This window comes from Netta rufina, assembly GCF_964035555.1.
Source record: "Netta rufina genome assembly, chromosome: 2".
NCBI lineage: Eukaryota > Metazoa > Chordata > Aves > Anseriformes > Anatidae > Netta > Netta rufina.
The window spans coordinates 136,241,176-136,257,558 of NC_140124.1; the positions used below are offsets into that span (position 1 = coordinate 136,241,176).

Below are 16,383 nucleotides of genomic sequence, written 5' to 3' on the forward strand. Positions count from 1 at the left end.
CTCTAGGCCCTTCCTTGCACCACAGGCTGCCCATCTCAGCCCCACATGGAGCCACGCAGTGGTCACCACCCACAGCCCTGTGAGTCTGGCCCAGGTCTTTGTGTTTTCACCAAATGTCCAAGTCAGCCTCCGCTGTGGGACAGCCCAGTTTGATAACTCTCAGAGAGCCAACACAGCAGAAGAAATAAATGAGATGGTTTTTGTGGGGTGCACAGCGAGCCATCAGCTGAGCAGGACCCCACAGCCAGGGGGTGAGGTTTTAGCAGTGTTGAACCATCCAAGCAGCTCGGCAGGTACATGTAACCACACCTTCAAAGCACAGAAACTCAAGCCTCTATGAAAGCTGACCTCCCTTCCTTGGTTTTGGGTGACCACTGCAAAAACTGAGGCCATCAGAAGCTGGGTGGTAGCGAGGAGCAGGCCCTAAGCCTGCCAGCTGAATGCCAGGCTCCTACCATTGGCAGATGTATGAATCCAGTCCAAGATTAAACTATTTCTTGCTAGCTGAAAACACTTGGTAAAAAGCATCTTGATATTTTATCACAAAAGAAAATAACTGCCTAGCTGTACTCCAGAGTTCCCATTTCCAGGCCTGTGGCCAGCTAATACTTCATCTTTTACTGCAGCCTGACCAGCAGTGGAACAAGCACAAAGTGAGTCCTGCTGGTTCTGGTCTGTCAGAAATCCCAGGCTGGAGCCAGCTGGGACCACGTGAGATGCTGACTGTCCTGCATGCCTTCCTTCAGCATTATTTCCTCAGATCCCATAGAGCATCTGCTCAAGAAAGCTCAGTCTGCAGGTGCAAGCTTCACAGTTTGTATCTGGCCCATGTATATGATGTCAGGAAAAATACTGCGAGAAAATAGCTCACTGGTAAAGAGAAGGCTTCCAAGGACTTTTCTCTGTTCCAGTGAAACATTTTTTTTTTTTATAAGCATTTGTCTGTGCTGCTTATCACCGAAGTGTCACAAGCAAAGTCTGAAAATGGCATTGATTAGAAACTGATTCTTGAAACAAATCATGTCCCTGTCTTTGGAGAGCAGTAATAAATTCTCATCACCACGTTCCTCTGACCCTGTGATATGTTAATTTGTTGGAACATGCTCACATCTCAAAAATTCTGTCAAATCACAAGTTTTAATTGCACATAATTCCTGCCAGTGTTTTGCTCTATAAATTATTTTTAATTACATTCAAGTTTACAGAAAACATTTTAACCCTTCAATTTTTGTATAAACCTATAGGAAGAAAGGAAGTGTTGCTTGAGAAGAAATAGGGTAGCTTGAAATAAATAATAACTTTTGCCATAGATTTTTACATTCTGTTTCCTGCTTTGAAAAGAAATTCCTATACCTGATAGACCTTATAATTTCCTTCAGCCCTCCTAAATCATGGAGACAGATTTTAGAAAGAAGCCCAAGGCCAACAATTTAAAAAAGAAACAAAACTAAATCCTTTCTCCCACCAGCCCACTTTTATTTCCCAGATCATCGAATGAAAAACTACAGACATCCTATTTCCATCTTTAGCACATGGTCTCACTTGAGAATTAGAAAGTGACTTAAATTTGACTTGCAAGAGGCAAGTGGCATAGAGGGCATACAGGCAGGCCCTTATTCCCTGGAGAAAGCATACATAATCAGGTGTGTTTTGCATTGTAAGCTTTAGAAACTTGAACTCAAACTGTAAGAGGGTAAAGGAAGGCCACGGGCAGGCAGCTGGTACAAGCAAGGTGCAGACCCTGAGTCTTGTACTGTGCCAGCTGGAAAAGATCCATGCTGAAAAACCACTTCACAAGTCCCCCAAGCCCTGGCTGCCAGGACATCGCTGCACAGGAGAAAATACATCTCTGTGTGCACTTTGCTTGAAGTCAAACTGTCCTGTGGTTCCTTGACTGCACCATTTAAAATACCATTTTAAAATGAAATAATAATAAACTACACTAAACAAAAACAAAACAAAACAAAACAGAGAGCTCGTTTCATCATATCCCACTGAAACAAAATGCACACAGCCTGTGGCCCTTATCCATTACAGCAGATCAATCCAAACACAAAGGAATTATCTTGTCCAAGACTTGAAGGTTAGTACCAAATGCTTATCAAGAGCACTTTGTTTCTACAGTGGAGGTGTCTGAGCGTTGATGTGCCGGCTGAGGTACATCAGTGTCACCAGGCAAGGGTGAATGGACCCACACCTAAGGCCCAGAAGCAGCTTTCTTTCCAGGAGGCTGGGGCTGAAGGATGTTTTGACCTCCCACTCAACCACTTCTGCTACAGTCCCCATTGCTGCCAGCTTTTCAAATGAGTGTAGAGAGAAATTACCATTTAATGAAGGAAAAAATGTGGTGTGACTCTTGTGACCCTGTTTTTTACAGCCTTTCCTCATGCAGGATAACCATTGGTTTAGCAAGGAGGTGGGATTTGTCCTACTTTGCTATTTTAGGAATATTTTTCAAGATGGATCAACAGAGGGAGCCTGGATCCCCCATTTCCTCTACAGAACTTTGCACTTCCTTCATTAAAACCCCCTTTTCCTGAAAACAGTGACTAAACCTTGGACTAGGTTGTATTAACATATAGTACAGCCAGTGCACAAGGCATGGGGGTATGTAAAATGTCACACGAGGTTCCCCAGCTCTGTTTTGGCTGGGCGCCTCACAAATGCATGCACGTGTGCTTGTGCCCATGTTTGTGACAAATGTTCTTGTCCTTCCCTCTTCTCACACAAGTGTTTATTGCCTTTGAAGGTAAGAGAATGTCTGATGGCAGAAGATAATCATGATTTTGCCTCTGCACATAATAAAAATGTATATACATGTTTAAGCATACTGCATATATGCCTACATTTTGGACTCATGGACAGGAAGGATCAGATTTTTAAAGGTAGTAGACATACAGCAGAATACTTTGAAGTCTCTTATGAAAATCCTCCTCATTTCCCATCTTTGTCTTTAAGCATCTGTGCACATCTGGGGGTTTTCAAAAGCAAATTTTAAAACCCTTTTATGTACCTATTTGCATTTCTAGGCAATTAAAACTCTAAAAATATCCCCAGTCATCACCAAGAGGCATTTATACTATAAGAATATTCAGATTCATTAACGGTTATTTAGTTTTTCTTAAGGCTTGCTTTATCTTCAAACCACATTTGGGACAGCCAGGGGATAAATTAAGTAGGATTAAATAATGCTATGACTCATCAGCATGCAGGAATTGAATTCAACGTCGACTCGAATATGTCCAATGAAAAGGTGCTGCTAATTCTTGTTCCAGTGCTGTTCCTCTCATTAAGTGGAAGGTAAGGTGCTTTCTTCTTTCAGCTCTGAGTTTTCACCGAGTCATCTTCATTATTCAAAGTGCCATAGCATGAACTATAAGAATCTGGTTGTATTTTGCCTGTCAATTTTTGTCCTAAGGAAATGGGGTGAGAGAAGGGAAAAACAACAACTCTGTGAAGAATTTTAATAAAACAAATCCCCCACCAATCCATCATTTAAACATTCCTTGCTCCAGTAATCATTGTTTTCATTTGACTGGTTGTAACAATAGCTTGGAAAAACTCTGAAAAATTCTTTGAAAAATCTGTTGGGAACAGGAATAGAAATTAAGGGAACAGTATATTTTTTAAATGCAACTAGAGCACATTTCTGACTCAACTCTCCCAGGTCATTCCATTATCTGATATCTCATTTTTAAACAGAGAGACAGAAAAAAAAAAAAAAAAAAAAAGCCCTACTTACCAGGAATACGTCCACAGTCAATATAAGGAACTTGTAAATGCTCCTCTTTTTTATTTCTTGCAATTACAAATACACCAAGGAAAGATAGGAGACACCTGCAAAATAACAGTGGCATCGTATTATTAGAAACAGCTCACTGCATCTGAGATGAGAATCTTTTCCCATGTTTCTTTTTCAAGGACTTCCAAACCCGAGCTGCTCAGTTTTTAAAGAAACTTTCCTTCCTGGCAGCTGTATAAATTCATCTTGGACTCTCTGTCAGACTAGTTTTTGCCTCCCGAAGCTTTACAATCGGTTCCAAAGGCTCCGCAGACAAAATTACACTTTCAGTAATGTATACCTAATCAAATGCCTGCGAGTGTGAGACCGCAGCCTTTGAATCCCTGAGCAAATCTTCTCAGAACATCTAAACTAGCACTCCAGCACTTGCAATTTCATCAACAACTCAGGCTTGTTGCAGACAATCAACATCTCTCTTGTTTTTCTCGTTCGACTGCATGTCTCAGGGGCAAGCTGTAAGCCAGGAGCAATGAGAAACTGCTACGCTTGGATAAATCTTCTATCCGCTCTGTGTTGGACACACGATCGCTACTTCCTGCCTGCCAAATACCTGGGTTGAATTTGCTCATCTCCATTTTCTGCCACTTTTCCTGCAGCCAAACAGCATCGCAGGTCTGCGCACCTACCCCTGCCTGACTGCAGAGGATGGAGATGTCTGCAGCTGTCAGCCCGAGCTGTTTGACAGCTTGGTGGCAAGACAGGTCCAGCGGTTCTGGGAGGTGCTTTTAACCATCTCATGCCTGTCCTTGAGTAATGTTCACCTGTTCCCTGAGTTGTTACTGTGCTGGTAGCCAGCAGATCTCTGCTCTCACAACACTTGGGGCCTTCTTCAAGCATTGTCAGCAGCTTCTTCACATGCTCTGAACCTTTCAGCAGACAGGCTGTGCCTTCCTTGGCACAAGACCCTTGTAAGCAAGCAGCTCCTAGAACTGCCCGTGCCTAATGGCAGCAAAGGGCAGCCGGACACGCACGTGGAAGGTAACAGGGGAGGAGATTCCTTGAAGTTGTATCAGCACCCCCTAAAACATGATCTTTGGTAGAGAGCAGTAATTTCTCCTTCCTGCAGAAGGAACACATGCTGCTGGTTTTTCATTCCATCATGGGATTAGTAGTTCATAAGTGTCTCACATTTTTACATATTTGGATTCAAAACCGGGCCTCCAAACCCCCGAAGCACAGATATTAATCTTCCCTTTAATGTTTTTTTATCCTACTATAATGGCTATTCCATAATATTTTAATAACAAGACAGGTTTCTTCTTACTGAGAAAAGAAGGGGTTCCGCGAGGCAGTGCTGTTGCAGTGGAAGCGTTAGTGCAGATTTTAGGCCGGCACACTTACCCGAACAGAAACATGAACACGCTCAGCAAAGCTGCACTTTGGAATTCCTGATAAAATATGACCCCTGGAATGTGACAGAAACAAGAATTGCAGATCTTGACTGGATTCCAAGTGATATGAATTACAGCTGGGAGGGTCACAAGCAGTGTCATGCTCAAGTGGAGAAAAAAATCCCAAATATGGTATTAATACACGTAGCTGTGGGTTCACATTATGTGCCCATATTCCATTATCTAGGCTTTCTTGAGATACTGCAAGGGACTGGAGAAGATTTAGTCTATCAGGCTGGAGCACGTGCTGTGTTAGTAACTGCACAGATGCAGGTATTTTTTTGCATTGTCAGCAACAGTTTTTATGCAGGTCAAACTCAAGGTCTTATTCGCAAGCAGAGTCATACCAGTACAGCTAACAGGTTCTTCATGGATTTAGTTAAGCCACTCCAGCAGACCATGTGGACATCTTAGCTACAATTGGGAACAGGTTTTCGATAACTAGCTCTGTCCCTGATGTTTACACCAAGTTAAAGGCTCCAGCAGCCAAGTTTGCCAAATCTCTCCGGCTGAAGGGATCACTAACTCTTCTGGTCACCCCTCTAACAGGAATTAGCACCTCTGCAGTGGAGGTGACAGAACCAGATGTGTATCTGGATCTCAGCTGCCCCAGTTCACAGCCAAACATATTGGCTTTAAACCACTGATGAGCATAGTTTTGCTTAGAAACACCAGAGTGTGAACCAAAGCCACTGAAGCATGACTGTATCTTCAAAGGCTGCAACTGGGGATGGAGGAATCACGAGAGGAGGTATCTTCCACAAACACCCCACCAAGATTCAGCAGAGCTTGTTCTTCTAAGCCCCACACTGGTTTAACAAACCTGGTGCAAATGCATGTGTATCCAGTCTCAAAGCTATTAAGCCATTCCTGAATAGGTACTTGATCTCTTAAGGAGGCACAAGGCCAAATTCCCCATATGGCTGCAAGAATGCAACCCCCTTTTGGCGAAAGTCTCTTCTCAGTCACAAAGTGTAGGTCTCCTCTAACACAGGTGCCGAGGCAATCTGTGCACGAAGCTAACTCCCCTTCTCATTAATGGCAGCTCTGCATGAGAAACTCCTGCACAGCAATGACAGGAAAGCCCCCAGTGTGTGTTAAAATGAGTCATAAATGTTATAACAACACAATCATTTTGGCTCGTTGCTGATACAGCATCTTAGTCGTCCTCCCTGCTCGTGCTCTTACACTCCGCACCATTTCCAAGATTTGCAGTCCCTCTTTAACAGCACCAAGTTCAGAGTTCTCACCCAGAATAAAATGTTAAATGCTTAAAAGGTCTTTGGAGTCATTTTATTTCCTTCACTTAACCTAGAATTCCACCTTCTGAAACTGAATATACACTAACTACTATGAAACACAGCTGGTTGTCATTTGAGTAGTTTGCCAGGCTGTTAAAATTACTCTACCAGTTCGGATACAGGGAAGCTGGCGTGCACATGGTAAATGCATTTGCTGGATGTCAAGATGAGGCTAAGATAAATGCAGGTAATTCTAGTAAGCCAGCAAGGCATAGCAAGCTGTATGTATCAATTCTGGAAATGCTAGAATTTGATGATTTTTATTTTGCTTTGAAAGTTGTGAGCTCACTCATTTTTCAGGACTTAAACACCTGTCATTTAGGAAAAACTTTTGGTGAAGACAAACATGAGTGGTTTGTGGTCCTGTTCAGAGACGGTGATTCTTTGAAAACCTGGTGTGTAGAAAATCATTTTGTAGAGACAGAAGGTCAGGAACCAACCTGAAACAATGGCGCTCGTGGTGAAGAGCATGAAATTAATGGGCACAACTGCTGTTGCTTCGTACAGATGCATTGCTTGGTTCAAGAACCTGGAAAACAAGCGTTATTGCACCTCATGGCTGTAGGATGTTCATTGCACTTTAAGTAAAGTTAGCCAGTTTCTGTCAGTTCAATAAGTGTGACCATTTCTTACCAGGACAGCAAATAGCCCTTGACAGAAGGGTGTGTGTATTGAATTTACTTTCTGGTTTTGACTGCAAAATACAAAAAAATAGGGCAAAGCAAGAAGGTTGGAGTGGAGTCTTCTGGCCACAGACTGCCATTGGAGAGACCTTTGAAGCACTGTTGGAAAAACCGTCCTCCACAGATAAGGGAGGAATGCTCGGGTAATGCTGCCGCCGATGGTGTGCCTCAGCTCTTGGAAGCGGTGCTGCCTGCAAGCAGCCAGGGACAAGTCACTCTAAATTAAACAGGTTGTGTAAGGGTATATTTCCAGTGTGGACATGTGTATGAGTCCTCGTAGGACATGCTTCACTTAGCTGAAACCCACATTGCTGTTGTGGCTCCATCCAACTTGGCTAAAACACGTATTTGTATGTTTATCCATGCAATCACACCCCAGACACACTCTGTCCTGCCGGGAAAGTCCAGGGAGGTGGCTGCAAACCTTGGGTTGGAAACTCTCAGCCTTCCTCCTCAGAAAGGTGACACAAACCCTCAGCAGAAGGGTGAAGCAAGAGTGTGCAGGATCATATGAGCCCAAACTACACACAAATCTGCAGGACTGAAACATTGGGCATGGAGCAGCCCACACAGTCTGCATCAGTGGACCAAAAAGCCAAAGCATTAACCCACTTGTAAGGAGACCAGAGCTATCAGCATTTACCCACGAGGTGATGAATCATGAGGGTGAACTCTCGGATGCACCAACAGATACTCTGTTATAAGAACAGGGAATTTCAAACCGAAAGAGAAAAATCAGGGGACTGCAGAGTGTATTCAAAATCTATAAAAAGAACCACACTTAAATGTTTCACTGGTACAATATATGTGAACAGTAAAAATCCAAGCTTGGATCTGTTTTAGCCATTAAAGTAATTGCATGGTTATTTTAGCAACTGTTGAACAGTCTCCATGGTGCTTTAAAAATAAAGAAATCCTACATATCCACAGGATAGTCAGGATTTTGAAGTCATTGAAAACACCTCATTATTTTCTCCCATTTGCAACAAACTCGGTCACAGAGACTAAAATAGTGATACCAAGGCCCAGCACTGAATCCAAGAGGATGTAGCAGCCCAGGCTGCTGTAAGCTAACCTGACAGTCAAATAAAATAAGACAGGAAAGAAATAAAATGAAAAAAATTAGACTGACAGCACTATCTCCATTAGAAAATGTGTCCAACAGAGAGAGGAAGAGACATTGACTTCAGGGAATGAAATGGGCACATTTTAATTTTGACCCAGCAAAAGAAAGAAAGAATTGGCAAGAAGGAGAGGTTAATTCAGCAGCTTCCTATTTACCAAACTTTTATTTCCTATTTTAAATGCCCTGAGCCATTCTCCCAGGGCAAAGACAAGCTGGATGTAAATCACTCCATTATCTGTTACGGCGGAGTTCCTGAGTCAGCCATGGAGAGTCACTGCACAATAACGCACGGGCTTTCTGATCCCACATGGGAATGGTGTGTTCTGCCACGGGAAAGCTGGGCTGGCTCTTCTACCGGAAAATAATTATGCAAGTAAACACTGGAGCAGTCTAGATGGGATTACTGAATGATGCTATCAGCACCTGAAGCGCAGGGACCAGCATGAAGGGAATGGACTCTCTGTTCAGCTGCAAGTCATATTTTACCGGGCTGCCACCCCCAGCAATCTGCAAAGGCAGCATAAAACAATCACTTAACAGGCCAGAGGCCAGCAGGGAAAACTCCGATGTCCCCCGCTCACCAAAAGCTAACTATTTCCTAAAAAAAATCACAGACATACAGGATAGCAAAGAGCAACATGCAGATTTAACAGAAGCAGGGAGACAGTGAGGGTAAACTCTCTTCCAGTCCAGTAAGTAACATCAGCTAGGGAAAAGAGGTGCATAATGAGGGTAAACGTGGCCATTTGAGTATTCAACAATGAATATTTCTGAAAGTAACAAAAAAATAAAATAAATCAGGAACATAAATTTCATTTAATGTGTTCAGTACCTGTGCCAAAACAAGAACTACTCTTGGGAAAACCTTGTATAAGGTGATAATGAGAGGAGGTAGCATCCGTGTAATTAATCAATTATAAACTGAGAAATAAAGCCTAAATAAACAATATAATCAGCTGCAGGCAATTCATGCATCTGTAAAGGCTCTGTCAGGAATTTGTTACCCTTAAGTGCAACTTGTATCTGGAGTTAGTATCAGTACTGAACAGCACTGACAGATAAACGGGTACAAAGGTGAGGAGATAAGTAGAAACTCACTTACTTGACTTGGAAAACACAAGAAGTTGCCATTAAAATCAGCATGATATAAAAAACGGGATAAGTGAGCTGCATTTTCCCCTTCACAGACAGTGTTATCATGCTGGCAACAGCCTTTACAGCGATGACAGTGAGCGATGCTGAAAGGGAAAGGGAAAAATTAGCAGGGCAGGATTCACAGCAGTGACCTCAGAGCATCAGTGAGGGCGGTGCCACAGGCCTGATAGCTTAAAAGATGCTGAGGTAGAGTTTGGGCACCTAAAAACAAGTGTGTGATGTTATCAACACTCGCTGTATTGCTTCCTAAACTCAGAGTGACCTTATCTCCATGTGTGCTGTGCTTTGCAGTTCTTTTAGCACTGGGTCTGCCACCCTGCATCTGTCCCAAGTTTCCCCAGACGGGCTGAGGTTAGAGCCTGATAAAATCTTGCAAGGTGGCACTGTGTATATGTGTGAGAGAGAGGCTGAGCTGTGGTCGAGGCAAGAACTGCACCCATTTCCCACTGTTGGGCACATGCTCAAAATGCTGGGCTACCAGGCAGAGGTGCTACAACAGCCTCCACATCTCCCAGACACATTTTATTTAGCCCCAGCTGCTAATTTGGAGCCCTTACTGCATTATTCAGCAGAGGGGCTGAGAGGTCTCATTACCCATGCCGAGCAGCAAGGACACCTAATTGCACCCTGCCTGTGACACCAGCAGCCAAAAATAGCTGCTCACCCTCAGGAATTCTCTGCTGAGACAGGAGATGGTCAAAGCAGGTCAGAGCTGATTTTTGGGGTCACGTCACCAAGGACCTAACTCTAAGGACCTAAACCCCATAGGTTATACACAGATTTCAGGTAGAAAACACAGGGGTATGCACTGCATTTCAAGGACCAGGCTCTTAAGACCATCACTGGATCTAGCCCCCCAAATAGTGTGTTTTCAATCCATTTAATCACTGTCAGTGCATCACCACAAAAAAGTCCACTATAAAACAAAGCAGACAATGCTTTTGATATGTATGTCACCAGGGCAGAGAAGTTTTGCAGTGCACATCTTTCGGAAAAGGGGCTGACAGCTGAGCTCAGAGTTACTTTAGATTTCCTTTTGGAGAGCGCTCTTGGCTTGTTGAAGCAAAACCAAGTAGGCTGTGGTTACTGCAAGGAAAACGTAACAAATTCAAAACAAACTGAAAATGGTAAGAAGAGTCAGGGTGCAGAGATGACCTTCGAAGGGAGGTAATTCATCGTCAGGAGCACCGTCCCCCAGCTGGGATCCAGTTCCACCCTCTTCCAGAGCTGGGGGTGTTGGATTTCGGTGTCTGATTCATCCTCCTGTCGCTGCAAAAATTCAGATTGGCAAGGAGAGCTGCACTGTGCAAAGAGTTCAGGCCAGGGGCTGGGAGAAAAGGTGTGGGAAGAGGAGTGGATTCAGGTCTGGGGTTTTGGTTTCTAGCCTTTTTCTTACAGCTAGTCCAAAAGTTCAGGAGGAGTTTAAGAGTTGCTTATAGCTGGTGATGATCCTGCTCCCCATCATGAAACTCACTGCTTTAATGACAACTTTGCACCTAGTGCTTCGCCTCCTGCATGGTAATTGAAATAGGTGGTGTGGTTTTCCAAACACAGCAGTAAAAGTGAGCAGAGTAGGTCAAATCCTGGCCTGCACTGGGGCTAATGATATGATAAAAAGCCAAAAAAATACACCCAAGCCTCACCTCCACAAAAAAACAGTATTTGCACTGTGACATGGGATAGTTATTTACTTTAAAAGAATACTTAGAGGTAAAAATCAGTGGTTTGAATTGTCCAACTAAGAGGAAAGATTGCTGAAAAATTCTTCCTGATGAAGGGGCAGTTTCTATCCCTTATAGTTAAAAATAAAAATAAAAATCAGAAAAAAAAAAAAAAGGATAAGGATTTGTTGGCTTATGTTGTTTGTTGTTGTTTTGGTTTTGGTTGTTTGAAATTTGGGATGCTCTTTTAGCTAATGTTGCCCTGGAACAGGTTTCAAAACCTAGGAAATGTTTTTTCTATCTCTGATAGAACAATCCCCCCAAAGCTAGCGTGACAAATGATGTCACTTTCCAGCTGTTAGAGCAGGAAACTCAGAAATCCCACTTTAATCTGAAATATTTCCCTCCAAACTTATGATAACTCCCAGTATATACATGAGGTAAGATAATTCTCACCAAAGGAACTTGCAGGCTTACAGTAAGCAAAATATTTTCAGGTTCTACAATCACCTCTGTACTTTCTTCAGAATGAAAGCTGCTTTAATATCCACTGAAACACAAATCCTTCTCCTTAAATAAACCTTTCTACATTTTATTTACATCTGTATGAACCCTCCACTGGGAATGTATCTATTCAGATGTTAGAAAAGGAAGAAATCCCCTTCCACAAGCTGCCACTGAGAATATTCTGCATGGAGGCTCCCAACCTTGTCTGCCTCTCCTGCAGCCAGGCCCTCCAAAGGCAGCGAACGTGTTGGATGGTTTGGAGCCCCCTCTCAGCATCCCATAGCTTTGCCGAGCACGAAGTCAGATACGAAGCAGTGTGGCTTTGCAGGGACTACCAGGCACCAAGACAGCTGCGAGAGCTGGAGCCAGCCACAGTTCTGGATTTCCTGCTCAAGGGAATTGTCAGGATTTCAAAAGTTCCCATGAACCCGGATTTGTTTGTTTGTGTCTTTTCTAATAGAGCAGAAATAATGACACATTTTTCCTGAAGCTGCATATGCTCACCAAAACCTCAGCAGCCACCAGCTGAAGTTGTTGTTTTTGCTTGATTTCAGCCTGACCACTGAGCTGCAGTCAGTGCCTGCTGGGGCATGGGTTTGCAGCTCGGCTGCTGTTCAGCAGCCCCACGTGTCCCTTTGGCACCGGTGGTGTCAGGGCAGGCAGGCTCCACAGCAAAATAAGCACAAGAGGCTTCACAGCCTGAAGGACCAGGTCTCCTAGACTTGGCCCAGAGAAGCCTTCCTGGCGGGTCTGCCCAAAACTGCATCAGCTGAGTGTGGAAATCCATCCTGAGATCTTCAGACTCATCGCCCAGCAGCACGTCAGGGCTGGAAAACCTGCAAGCTCTGCCAGAGCTGCCAGGCTCCGTGCTATGAGCTGAGGGTTGGCTGGGCTCTCTCTCTTCTAAACCAAGAGCAGTTAAACAGACTGATGACAGACTGATGGCTTTTGGGGGCTCTTCAGTCCCTTCCTCATGCAGGGAGCAAGAAAATCCTTCATGGGTCCTGCAGAGCTACTGACCTTAATGTTCTCAGTGCTGGGAAATTTAATGGGTGGACTGTCCCAAAAAGGTAGATCTGAAAGAAAGTCTGAGCTTTTCAGCTGGGTAAGAAAACAGGCAGGGAGCTGGAAGAAGGTGGTTGAGAAACCTGCAAGGGTTTTTCACATTCAGTTAAATCTAAATAGTGTAACTGGTAAACTTTATTGAAATTTAGTTGAATCAAAACAATTTGGACCACCTCCACTAGAAACATGCTCTGTAGTTTCTTTGCAGGCTGATACATGCCCCCACTGAGCTCAGTGAAAAAAGATAACCATTGTCTTCAATGGCACAGATCAAACACCATAAAGTTTACAAGACAAAGGTGGGAGAAGATATGGGCTCAGCAAATTCTTAATATACAAGCAGAACTTTAGAGACAGCCTCCTGACACTTTACAAAACAGGTTCAAATTTGACTTTATTGAAAACTGCCTGGTAAAATGACCTCCCTTGTTTCTCTGGGTATTGATTGTTTTCTGGTGGCACCATGAATCAGAGGGAAAACTTCAGTGACCCACTGAATTTTTGGTTTTCTTCCAGAAAGGTGGTAAAGTATAAATGTTGCATATGCAAACAGGCAGAGATACTTCAAAGAGAAGTTCCCCTACAGACACGGGGTATCACTGCATATGCTTACAGTGTGCTTACAAGGTTTTAAACTGCTCTAGTTTACATAACTGATTTTCACAGCTAGGCCTGTTCTACAAAACAGTTTCAAACAACCCGCTTCCCTAAGATCTAAAGTTGAAGTGGTAGGTAGAAAAGGTTCAGAGCACCCTTGCACACACCGTATTCATATAAGGAAATCTGTAAGAAGAAATAGCCCCAGCAATAAGCACAGAAACTATGTTCCATAATTGGCTTTTCTCTTCAAAAAGACCACAGCAAAATGATGTGAAATGTTTCAGTGATTCTCCTTCAGCACACTCCTTTGAAGTGGCCCTAATCTAAACTAGCTGGGGGGGACTGAATGACAAGGAATCATCAAGTAACAGACAGGAACATTAAAGTGAATAATGTGCTCTTACCCAGTAGTGCTACCATCATTAACAAAATCATGATGTGCTTCACAGCCTTTCTTTTGTAAAAATAGAGGAGAATGCAGAATGTTATAATTTCTAAAATCTGGAAATAAAAGAGAAGGAAGTTAGAGCTGTAGAACTGTGTAATAAATGCTTCATTCAAAGTCTTTGAAATGTCTCATTTTTGCACTTTGAGCTGTATTTTCTCACTGGTAGCACTGGAAGACTTTTTAAGGTGACAGTAAAGATATCCATGTTTAGTGGAAACATTTTTTACAGAACCTCTGTGTGTATAATTCCTACAGAGTAAGAAATTATAAAGCAAATTCCTCCTGCTTACCTGGAGGAACAGCAGCCCCTCCTCCTAGCTATGGCATTGCTAGCATCACTCCCTTTGACAAGCAAAATTATTTTTGTTACTTTCTTGCCCTTCTCCCCCAGCCTACTCAGGAAAATCCCCCAAAGCACTGTCTTTTTGCTCAGACTTTCTGCCATACATCACGAGGGAGAAAGCACTTATTTCCCGTGGTGGTTCTCAAATCGCAGGCTACCTGTCAGGAGCCTACCTGGAAAAGCTCAGTGGCACACTAGCAGACCACACTGCAGGACATCTGCAGCTGCTGAAGCAGTTTTACGTACACTGTGCACGGTCCATACTTGCTCCCTCAATAACATCTGACAGACGGCTGAATTTACTGACTCGCTGTTAACGTGTCTCACTGCATCACCACCTCAGCAGAAGCTCCCTGCTATTATCAGCTGCCCAGGTCACCACTACGCCCTTCTCTGTGCTGAAAGGCTGGGCAGATGAAATGGCTCCGGGGATCAACTCAGCTTCCGGCTCTGAAATGCTCAAAAGCGTGGGTATTCCCCCTCCAACCCACGGCATAAGGCAGTTGCCCAAATGCCTCTCTTTGCCTAAAGGAAGCAGGGACTGCAAGTCCAGAAAACTCCTGTGAAGCAGGTTTTGAACACTGGGACTCCATGGAGAAGGAGAAGTTTGGTGGTGCACATCGGGAGTAACCAAATGGGGAAAATTAGACAGAAAACGAGAATGCCATCATTACTGAATCTGGTTATTTTCATTGTTTTACCAGGGAAACAAACCATAGAAAGTCCTCATATCTCGCCCCTTGGTTCCGTCACCAACATGCCATTCTGTTTTTTATAATGTCTCTCCACTCTTCACCCATCACTAGAATAAAAAAGATCTGGGTGTTGCACTGCTGAAATCTCAAAAGAAGCAACTGAGCGGTTCGCAGCAGCGGTTATATAATGCAACATAGCTGATTTCTCATTTTTGGAGAATGAGTGCACTAGGAAAGCAGTCATCAGCTACATTTAGCAACTCACATTCTCTACCACACTCACACCTCCCCCAGTTTAGTAGTGTACAAAAATACGAACAGAACATAGCTATGCTTTTGATTTGCATAGCTATTTGCTTCTGATTTACCTTCACACTGATCTTTTGCTCCCAAAGGCAGCTGAGAGACAATTGCATCTCAAAACATGACAAATGCAAATTTGGATTTTATACCAACTTCCTTAAAACAGACAAACAAACAAAAAACACAAACATTTATCACAAAATAAAAACTAAATGATTTATTTTTGTTTGTTTGCTTTTGTAAACTGTTTGGATATAAGAAAACATTTTGCTGCTGGTTAAAAAAAAAAAAAAAAAAAAAAAGCATTCCTGGACTAATCATAGCTCAATAATATTTGTAATCTCCTGCTGAGTGCTGTTCTTTCCCTCCAGAGTGACTTCCCTTCCCCTCAGGCTTGCACCCAGAGGTGAAAGGCAGGACATCATGTGGTACAAAAGTCTCACACCAAGCAACTTTGCCAGCCTCTGCATCTTCATTCAACAGCACAACACTGGCTATGTCTGATTTGGGAAACGACGTAGAAGTCATGTTAGGAACTGAAAATTTGTGAGTTCATCTTGGCCTCCCCGTGAAAAACTGCAACAGGGTTTTGAGGGAATTCAAGAGGAGAAGTGAAGGTAGCAGATTTGCTGTTTGTGCCCCTGGCAAACACATCTCAGGGCCAGAGGGGAATATCATGTTACCCAGCTGCAGCTACAACAGCCTTCAGATTGCTTCAGTTGCTATTTTGACAGTGAACAATTGCTAACAGAATGGGAGAAAGCTGTGCTAAATAAATATCCCCCACATGGAAAGGAACCCATACTAAGCTGCAGAGATGTCCTATGTGTCCTTTTCCATGATGGGCATGTGGGGTGGTGCTCTGGGGACAGGGACCCTGCAGGACCTGCTCCCCTGGTGCTGGTGCAAACCTGAGCATCCACCACCTCTCCCAGCCCAAATCTTCCACAGAACAAGCCCAGGGATCATCACTAGCCCAAACTGCTCCATAACACCAGCTGTAGCACTCAGCACCCTCTTCCCCAGCCCCCAGAGTGGCAGGTAGTGCTGAGCACCACCAGTCACAGCTGAAGCAGGTTGCCACTGCTAGCTGCATCCATGTTGGTCCTCACCCTGTCATCAGCTCGTCTCTTGCCAATGCTAGCAAACCCACCAAGAAAACTCTGCTCTTGCACTCTGAGCATAAAATTCAAACAATTTTTTCTCACGTCACGCTGCCCAGAAGCCGAATTTCTCCTCCCACCAACAGGTCACCTTGAATCAGCAGACAAGGGAGGGGACATTGCACTGAAGTGGAGTGTAT

The 16,383-nt window shown here is 43.6% G+C and overlaps 1 protein-coding gene across 1 annotated transcript in view; it reads right to left on the reverse strand.

Annotated features, from left to right (window-relative positions):
* Nucleotides 1-3,318: 3,318 nt before the first annotated feature.
* NIPAL2 (NIPA like domain containing 2) overlaps nucleotides 3,319-16,383 on the reverse strand; it is a gene marked incomplete at both ends in the record, with an annotated part of 45,587 nt that continues 32,522 nt past the window's right edge. Inside the window, 6 exons of the mRNA XM_084281689.1 lie at nucleotides 3,319-3,413; nucleotides 3,743-3,837; nucleotides 5,144-5,207; nucleotides 6,935-7,023; nucleotides 9,406-9,541; nucleotides 13,696-13,792. Coding sequence (XP_084137815.1) covers nucleotides 3,319-3,413; nucleotides 3,743-3,837; nucleotides 5,144-5,207; nucleotides 6,935-7,023; nucleotides 9,406-9,541; nucleotides 13,696-13,792 — 576 coding nt within the window. The remainder of the gene's footprint in view (nucleotides 3,414-3,742; nucleotides 3,838-5,143; nucleotides 5,208-6,934; nucleotides 7,024-9,405; nucleotides 9,542-13,695; nucleotides 13,793-16,383) is intronic.